Source organism: Cryptotermes secundus, unplaced genomic scaffold, assembly GCF_002891405.2.
Source record: "Cryptotermes secundus unplaced genomic scaffold, Csec_1.0 scaffold1247, whole genome shotgun sequence".
NCBI lineage: Eukaryota > Metazoa > Arthropoda > Insecta > Blattodea > Kalotermitidae > Cryptotermes > Cryptotermes secundus.
Genome location: NW_019724605.1, coordinates 196823 through 206846, shown reverse-complemented (window position 1 = coordinate 206846; position 10024 = coordinate 196823). Strand labels below are relative to the sequence as shown.

General features: G+C 38.6%; 1 protein-coding gene across 9 annotated transcripts in view; it reads right to left on the bottom strand.

The window, feature by feature from the left end:
- Nucleotides 1-4044: 4044 nt before the first annotated feature.
- Nucleotides 4045-10024, bottom strand: part of LOC111862540 (tektin-B1) — a 37364-nt gene continuing 31384 nt past the window's right edge. For all 9 annotated transcript variants that reach the window (XM_033750706.1, XM_023848026.2, XM_023848028.2 and 6 more), the window contains 3 exons: nt 9084-9306; nt 5295-5518; nt 4045-4343 (listed from right to left, as the gene is read on the bottom strand). In XM_033750706.1, the coding sequence (XP_033606597.1) occupies nt 4145-4343; nt 5295-5518; nt 9084-9306 (646 nt within the window). In that variant the 3' untranslated portion in view covers nt 4045-4144. The remainder of the gene's footprint in view (nt 4344-5294; nt 5519-9083; nt 9307-10024) is intronic.

The window sequence follows — 10024 nt, the reverse complement described above, 5'->3', positions numbered from 1 at the left end:
TTCACTGTTGCCCTTAGGTTATATGATAATAATAGAGCATCTAATTGCCTTCTCCTATCACTGACTATGAGATAGTCAGTGTTTATATCCCCACATATAACCAAATTCATTTCAGCTTTATAGATTGACTTAATAATGTTATCTAGTCCTTTAAGAAATGAAATAAAGTTGCCACATGGTGCTCTGTAAACTGTGATTATATATATGTTAACTGTGGATAGTTTTAGTTTTAGTGCACAAGCCTCGATCTCTTGTTCATTACAATGTTTGTTTACATCCAACGTTAGGTAATTGTAGTCTTTATGTACAAAAATACACACCCCTCCCTTGAGTAAAGATTTCCTGCAGTATGCAGCACCAAGTTTATAACCTTCAAGATTAATCTGTTCTAGTTCTAGTTGTTTAAGGTGATGTTCATCATCTGTGCAAGTACTTGCTCTCCTTAAGTTCCAAAATTTTCAGATCACACAATCCATTCTGAAGTCTGAATACAAATAAAAAGACTGAAGCTATAGGAAAACTTAGGAACTTAAAATTATAGGAAAATTGGTACCTCAAAATTTTCAATAGTTTCCATGTTCACCGGAATGTTTATTTTCCATATTCTCAAATTCTGATCATTTTCAATATAATTGAATATTTTGTATATTCGAATGGAGACTTCAAACTTCGGAAAATATCTTAATTCATACTATTTACAATTTGTGTTTTATAATATGAGAACTTCTTAAATATTGAAAAATTCGTAACTATTTTTCTCTAATATGTTATATTTTCAGAAGTAAATGCAGTCAAGCATAACTTTGGTGACTCATCCCACCCATGACACGCTGAATCGCCATGAGATTTCAGATTGATCTCTCCAGGGGCAAATAAATCAAAATTTGAATGTTGAGGAAATTAAGAGTAGATTAAATTAAAGGTAATGTTTGCTGCCATTCAGTTCAGAGCCTTTTGTTTTCTCGTCTGCTATATAATAATGTAAAGTTGAAAGATACACTTATATTGTTCAGCCTGTAGTTCTGTATGGGTATGACACTCCGTCTCTGACATTACAGGAGAAACGTGGACCAAGGGCACATGAAAACAGGAAGCTGACGAGAATACTGGACCAAAATAAAGAACTTCATAACTTGCACTCTTCATCAAATAGAATTAAATTTATCAAGTCAAGGAGGATGTGATAGACAGAGTACATAGTATGCGTGGAGGGGAATCGGTGTGCTTATAGGATTTTTGTGGGAAAGCTAGAATGAAGGAGACTGTGATGTTGGTGCAAGAATAATATTAAAAAGGATCTTAACGAAATAGGGGTGGCATGGACTCAGGGCAGGGACCAGTTGTATGCTCTTATGAACATGGTAATGAACCTTCAGGTTTCATAAAATTCTGGGAATTTTAAGTAGCCGAGGAACTCGTGGCCACGCAAGAAGCAGGCAGCAAGCACAGCCGCATGCAGCTACTCGAGAGCTTCACAGCATTTTATGCAACCCAGAGGTCCATCACTGTGTTCACAGGAGCCTTCCACTGGTCCCTATCCTGAGCCAGATCAATCCAATCCATACCATCCCATCCTATCTCTCTAAGATCTATTTTAATATTGTCCATCCACCTATGCCGTGGTCTTTCTCTCTCTCTTTTTTATTTATTTATTTTTTTAAATTTTTTGGAGTCCAGCTGGGTCCACTCGGCATGGCGGCCACTGATTGGCCTATTGTAGCCTGCCCCAGGCGATTATGATGATGGAGAATTTGGTGGAATGGAGATTGGAAGGGGAAACTGAAGTACTCAGATAAATCCTACCCCAGTGCCACTTTGTCCACCAAAAATCCCACTTGACCAGACCCGGGCTTGAACCGGGGCTGCCGCGGTGGGAAGCCAGCGACTAACCACTTGATCTATGGCTTGGCCTACGCCTTGGTCTTCCTAGTGGTCTATTTCCATCTGGCTTTCCCAGCAATATCCTATATGCATTACTCTTCTCCCCCATTCATGCTACATGCCCTGCTCACCTCATACTCCTTGACTTGCTTATTCTAATTATACTTGGAGAAGATGTACATAAGAAATTTTCAGACTGCTAAGCATTTTTCACATTGCATTCAGAGTAGAGGTGTATAAAGCTCAGAATGGTCTTATGGAGTGCTACAACTGCCAAACATTTGGCCACATCTGGACAAACTACAAGCAACCTCCCCACTGCTTTTGGCATGGGAGCGACCACCTGCAGAAGGAGTGTCTGGAGAAGAGGAACACGAAAACCGGCATGCTGAAACTCCAAGTTCATGGAAGGAGAGAAAGCTCATCCTTTCAGTTACTGGGGCTGCAGACATGCAATGGAGCAGATACATAAAAGGAGTTGCACAGGACACTCAAGACTACAGCAGGAAGGGTGTCCTTTTCTAACATCACCAGCCCAGGTCTGTCCTTTCAGGTATCACTCTGAAGAAACACAAGGCAACAGCACCGGCCACATCTACGTCAGGTTGCAGAGGCAGGTCCAGCCACAGTGGACCTGAGCGTTCCTATGCCTTCGCAGCAACATCAGCAACAGGATGCAAGTCAATCACATGTAAATCGATTGAAAGGTATCATACCATAAAGAAAAACACAGAAACTTCCATTGACGCTAGCAATGACATTTGTCTGACAGTAAATGCAGAGAAAACTATGTGTTTGTTGCTGTCTCGTCACCAGAATGCAGAGGAAAATAGTAAATTAAAAATAGCTAATAGATCCCTTGAAAATGTGGCACAGTTCAAATATTTGGGAACAACAGTGCCAAATCAAAACTTGATTCAGGAGAAAATTAAGAGGAGACTGAAGTGGGATAAGGCTTGCTACCACCCAGTCCAGTTGTTGAAAAACATAAAGATTAAAATATTCAAAATTACAATTTTGCCTGTTGCTCTGTATGGGCGTGAAACTTTGTCTCTCACATTAAGGAAAGAACATAGACTGAGGATATTTGAGAACAGGGTACTGAGAAGAATATATGGACTGAGGAGAGATGTAGTGATAGGAGGTTGGAGAAATGTGCATAATGAGGAGTTTTAGAACTTGTAATCAGAATGATAAAGTCAAGGGGGATGACATGGGCAGGGCATGTAGCATGCCTGGGGAAGAAGGGGACTGCATGTAGGATTTTGGTGGGAAAACCAGAAGGAAAGAGACCATTAGGAAGATCATGATGAGACAGGATTGTGTGTTATGGGCTGGATTGATCTGGCTCAGGATAGGAACCAGTGGAGAACTTCTGTAAACACCATAATCAACCTTTGGATTTTGTAAGATTTTGGCAAATTCTTGAGTGGCTGAGTGACTGACGGTTTCTCAAGGATTCAGCTCCACATACTTAAGTAAATCTTTGAATGCTACGTAGCATTTACAATTGCTATGCATCATTTCACTCCAACCATAATTATTTCTATCTGAACTGTATGTCTTGTATACCTAAGTAACATAAAAAATTGTAATAAAATAATGTGTGGTGGGATAGCATGACTACAGTTATCATAAACGCAGTCATCAGAATGAATTTACACCACATGCTACCTGTAATAACTCCTGCAGCATAAAAAACACCAGAGCCAAGTGGCATCCCAGACTACTGTTAGTGCAAGTGTTAATAGCATAAATGCTGAAAATAATGAAGTTCTATGTCAGATGTTGATGAGGATTCTGCAGAATTTTAATTAATTTTGGTACTTGTATGGTAAATGAAGTAAGATGTAAGCAGTCATGTTGAGCTACTTAAAGAGTATAATATCCATGCAATTTACAGTCCATGTGTTACATATTTTGTGAATATAGATATCATACCAAAAGTAATAGTCATAAGGATATGATAATAAAATATGATTTGAGAACAGAGAGACAATTTAATTGTAAATTGAAGAATGCCGTTTTCTGGGATGTGGCGCTGTGTAGATATTGTGTAAGCTGACATTTCGGAGGAACGTATCGCCTCCATCTTCAGGGTAGAAACCTCCTCATGCTGGTTTCTGCCCTGAAGATTGAGACAAAACGTCGGTTTACACAATACCTACATGGCACCACATCCCAGAAGACAGCATTCTTCATAGTCACAGCTGTGGAAACCTCAAATCTTACATAATTGTGAATTATTCATATACCAATGTGTTTAAAACTTTGGTAATTCCTCCTCAATTTGAGTGAGTTGTATGTTGCGTTGAGTCTGTGTAGCAGGTGGAGCCAGGTCACCTTTCTTTAACACATCTCTCATATCCATACAACGCAGATCTGTCATCAAGGTATGTTGCTTGTTTGCAATATCCTGGTCCAAACGAATCAGATGTTCTTCAAGATCATTGTATGTTGCCCTGTTTGGAACAGTACAAGAAGCCTTACAGCAAATCTTGTATCAAAATGGAAAATTTTCAATCTTAATTTCAGCGCCACCTCACTCTCTATCTGTGTCTCTGTGTATCCATCTGAAGTCAGTCACGGACATCAGAATGGGTGATGATGGCAGTTTCTGTGAAAACTTGGGAATAACAGCCACTAGAGAGCACCTTTCCTGTTTAATTCCATTATCAACATTTTCAGCACAGTTGTATTCTGTATAGCAAGAGATCTCTGGAAAATGCACAACTTTTGTGCAGCCATTTTTAGAAAGACACAAGTATGTTAATTATGATACATTTTGGCTTGATGGTAACTTATAAATTAGTAAATTTTGACATGTAGACTAATATTTGAGTGGTGAAATTTCATACTCACATTTACAGATTATGAAAAATTATACATATTTTTCTTCATCTGTTGCACTGATATGAGTAAAAATATATAACTCTTATGCAGTTCATTATAGACAAATAAGTTTCATATTATAAATGACACTTCAGGAAATAATTATAGAGCAATATAATTTTATAAATCTGTAAGTTTCTCTTGTTTTGATCCCACACATAAATGCAGAAAATCAACAGTATTTTTTTAAATGCTAGTTCTAAGTAGGCAGTATCATCCATATGGGAAACTTCAGAGTCCTGATGTTCAAAACGTTTACCTACCAAAATTATGTCTGCATTTATTGTTTCTACTGACTGTGCATCTGTTAATGAGAACTACAGTGTTTGGCTGCAAAACTTGATGAAGAGATGGTGGCTTTAAAGACAGTGCACTCCTTATGTAACAACTGAAGATGGAGAATGAATCAGTTCTCACTGCTCAAATCCTATATCTGGTTATCATGTTCCTAACATTGTCTAACAACAGGGTTATTAGTGAAATAATCCAATAATAAAAATCAGCATACAACTAGTACTAACTTCCCATCATCAATTTTCTTCCTGAGATCCTGTTGGGTCTGACGCAGCTGCAGTACCTCATCCCTCAATCCAAAGTGAGCTTCATCCTGAACCAGTTCTGCACCTGGACGATATAAACGATTTTCTAGCCGTGTCTCTGCCAACTTTGCTGAATTAGTCTTATCCATCAGGGCATGTTCCAGATCAGCTATTTCTTTTGACATCTTCTCCATTTCATTCATCATCTGCCAACATGTTAGAGTTCAGATTTTTTAAAACACACCACTGGTAACCATATATGTCAACTTATATTTCTGAGAAGTGTAATTTACATCAAACTTTCTGTCCCTCCCTGCCACTTGCCCTTAAATAAAATTAATGGTGACAAAGACCTCTTTCCTCCCCTTGGGCTACAGCTTTACCATAGTGGGTAGCTCTCCATCCCTTGATCACCTTGAGAGCTATGCTACTGGAGGCATAAGATCCTGCTTTTAAATAACAACAGTTGGCAGGACTGAATAGCATAGCAATTAGTAGTTCCAAGAAAACAGAACTCTTTGCTAGCCTCTAGCTGTTAGAAATATATGGATCTGTGAAATATATGTAAGATGACAGGATCAACAATGTGTGTGTGTGTGTGTGTGTCCAGACTCTGAAAGTAACTGTCATACACGTATCTCGTTTATGTCATCAGAAAGGAACACCCTGTAAGTTTTTTTTTCTATGCCCGGCCTACGTGCATGCATTGCCACATTTCTGCCACAATGTTAGGAATCACTTGGACAGAGTGGTGGCTGGGAGACAGATCAGCAACAGTGAATCAATCACTTGGCCTCCTAGGTTGCCAGATTTAACCCCACTGAATTTTTTCTTGTGGCGTTATGTGAAGAACATTGTCTACCACATTAAGATCAATGATCTGCAACACCTGAAAGCCCACATAAGGGATGCTGTGGCTATGGTAACACCAAACATGTTGGATCGTCTGGATATTGGTCGTGCCACCAAGGGAGCTCATGTTGAAATTTACTGAGAAAGTTATATACTCAGAAATAACGTTGATACTTTCCCTTTGTAGTGTTATAACCCATAAATGTGTAAAATAAAAGTTTCTGAGATATAATTATTTTATTTTGGATACCTTTCATCCGGACATCCTGCATATATATATATATATACAAGAACATGCAGTGTTGGTCCATAACATAATAGGGTTACCCAATCAAAAGAAATTGTAAGGAAGATCTGAGATGAAAAGTAGCATGTGGTCCTAGAGATTACGTGTTGGGCGTGAGGTTAACAACCTCATCTCAGAAAACAGTATATGCAGATGCATTCAAGCAGAATAGAACTTGTTGTTTCCATCCTTTTGATTTTAACCACAAAAGGAGGGAAAATTAAAATCTGGCTATGGTGAAAATGAAATGTACAAGGCAAATTGATTCACTTTAAAATGTATGTACAGACAGTGGTAAACACAAAGAGTGTTTTTAAAATTTTGGTTTAAATTAATATTCCCAGACTTTTAAATAATTCTGGAAAATTAAATCATTCAGAGTACACAATGTGAATGATTTGCCAGAGTTGCAAAATGCTCAGCATATCCGTTTTTCATGTTTTCAACATTTTTTAAATATTTACAAGCACCTTCCTTCAATGGTAAAAACGACTTTAACAATTTTTAATCCTTTCTTCAGCTTCCTTCAATTATTTCTCCATCTTTTTAGGGATTGAATATACACTTGATGTAATCATTACTAGAGCTGTCACTTTTCCCTTAAGGTATTTTGCAGCTAGATACAAGATACTAGCTTTTATTCCTAGCACATCAAATCCAACAGAAAGAACTATAAATGCAGTCTCAGCTACATCAGTCCTTTTGAACTTTTGAATGTGTACATCAAACTTGTACTAGTGTATGAATCTCCACTTGCCAATAACTGAAGTTTCGCAGCTAATCTTTATATTGCAGGTATTGCTTCTTTAAAGAAAGTGTTTTTCTTTTTAATTTTGGGACCAAACAAGTTTAATTAACAATCAGAGTCAACATAAATGTTTAATTTGCTCTGATTCTTGCACCTTAAGATCTCTCATTAAATCACTTCCACTGCGGTGGTTCCAGCTTTTAAAAATTGTGCTCATCCACCATATCTTTTTTTTTTGACATCTTTTTTTCCAAATAATTTACTTAAAGTATAGAACTGGCATTTGCTTTAAACAAGCTGGCAGGAGATATGGTGAACAGAACCGAACATTAAGAGATATGAATTCTTAATACAGTGCATAGGGCACAGAGAAAAAGACTAGCTTACCAAAAATATTCATCTGTTCACCTTAAAGAAAAGTTATAATGATAATCTTTTTTTTTTAATGCTAGTGGGGTGGGACTAAGTCCCTTGTACTGCAGCCACTTCTGGCCTATTGTACCAGCCCCAGATTGTAGGTGAGGATGATTGTGGAGCAATTGGTGGAATGAAGATTGGCAGGGGAAACCAAAGTACTCGGAGAAAACCTGCCACAGCCCCACTTTGTCCACCACAAATCCCACTTGACCAGACACGGGATCAAACCTGAGCTGCCGCAGTGGGAAGTCAGCAACTAACCACTTGAGCTATGGTGCGGCCTAATGATAATCTTACTACTTGGCATGTATTCAGTTTTTTCATTTCAAGGACAGTAAGAGGATTCAAATTGAAACTGGAGATATAATTCCTAGATTGATGCAGACATGGAGAGAATGATTTACTTATTGTTGGTATTGAGAGTGACTATCAAATGGACTATTTCCACATCCTAGGTTCTTTACCTGTATGGATATGTGGAAAATAAAGGACATGAATGAATATGAAGAGGACTGTCTCTGAAATGTGATAGTGTGTAGTTCACTGATGTTTCTGAGAATTGTACTGCCTTTGCCTTCAGGATCAAAGAGTAAATGAGGGAAAAATCTGGCAGCAAGCAGAGTGAATCATGTGTAGAAAACTAGAGTCTGATACAGGCTTGAAGGGAATTTGAGAGAATTAACGGGAGTGTCACCACTATCTTTAACACAGGCTATAACCAGACTACACACCATCACATCCCCCCCCCCAAGATATGGGTATTGTATTCTTCATTATAAAATAAAGCATAGTAATGGCTCTTCCAACATTTCTTTGTCCTTCTCAATCATATCTGTCCTCAGTCTATATTCCAGTGGTGCTCTGGATAGAGAAGAAAATGGTTTACACAAGCTAAAAGTGAAGCGATGGAAGCAAAACCCAAGGAATAGAAAAGAATGGGCATCCATCACAGAAGACAAAGCTCTTAGAAAACTGTAGAGCTGAGGAGGAAGTAAGCAAGAGGTCTTTTTTTTTTTCCCCAGAGGTAAAGTGAAGGTAAAGGGATGCCTGTAACAGTCTGTGAAGGCCCATAGGGTTGTCAGACATCGAGGCTCTCACATTTTCCCAGGATAGTCAATCAGCTCACGTGCCAGCTGCCCTTTACCCCCTATGAAGATTCATGGTACTCATTTCTGTTAGTGGCTGAGTCAACCCCAGGATCGCAGTGCAGCTGGAAGAATTAGGTAAATTGCAAAATATTCACCTCAATAGGACTCGAATCCACGAACATCTAGCTTGCAGCCCAGTACCTCAACCAACTACATTTTCACATGCCCCATTAAGATAAAGAACTGGAGAAATTAGTTTCACATTCATTTCTCTCTGCTGGTTGTCAAGTATCCAGCTAGATATAGTGACCATCCCTGTAAAGCAATTTAAAATGTTCTGCATCTTTATGTCAACACACTAATCAACCATGTACTCATGCCTTTTGGCGTTGCCACTGAAGCTCATTCTTCTGGCGCTGAGTCTCATAGATGCAGCGACGAAGACCATAGTCTGTAGCATCATGCTGAGCCTGAAGATCATTATGAGCTTTTTCTCTTGACCAATACATTGCCTCACGTAGTCTTCCAGAGGCAGCAAGTTCATTATCAGCTTTCAACTTCTTGTACTGGGAGTGCTCCAGCCAGGCCTCATGTGCGATGGAGCTTCAAATGCACATTACATGTCAGTATCAAAAAATTAATCATGGATTAACAAATGAGGTATGATCATGCCCTGTACAGAGTGTTAGAACATGTAAAGGGGTAAAAAAGCTAAAGGTGTCCCTGTAATAGGCCATGAAGGCCCATAGGAGTGTGAGAGGTCAAGGCTCCCACATCTTCTAGACAATCAGCTCACAGATTGCAATAAGGTTGTCAACCTTACAGGGCCCTCGCATAGGGGCAGATTATTATTCTGCAATTTTAAAATGGGTTGAAAAGATCCTGTTTCTTTTATGTCCATATTTACAAATATATTTTATTTTAAACCACAGTTCTTTGTGGTATCTGTGAGCAGAGCTCATCAGATTGAATCCAGGAGACTACAAATTCCAGGTGCTTGGATTAACAGTAATATTCATAGATTTGCATATTTAAACTAAATATTAATAAAATGGTGCCTGGCATTAGGCCTCAGACACCGTGATAATTTGAAGCTGTTCTATTAACCAGTTCACAGAGATCAGAAAAAATAGCTGTCCCTTTCAATAAACATTGTGTCATGAAGGCACAGAGGAATCATAAAGTTTTATATATTCTTGACCTTACCACTGCATAAATATGAATGGTGAGGTTCACTTCATGGCTGCATGGGCACAGACAAGTTCTGTCTGTGGTAGTAATGTGCCTCTATCAGGGAACTGAATCCCATTTCAGTCTCTAG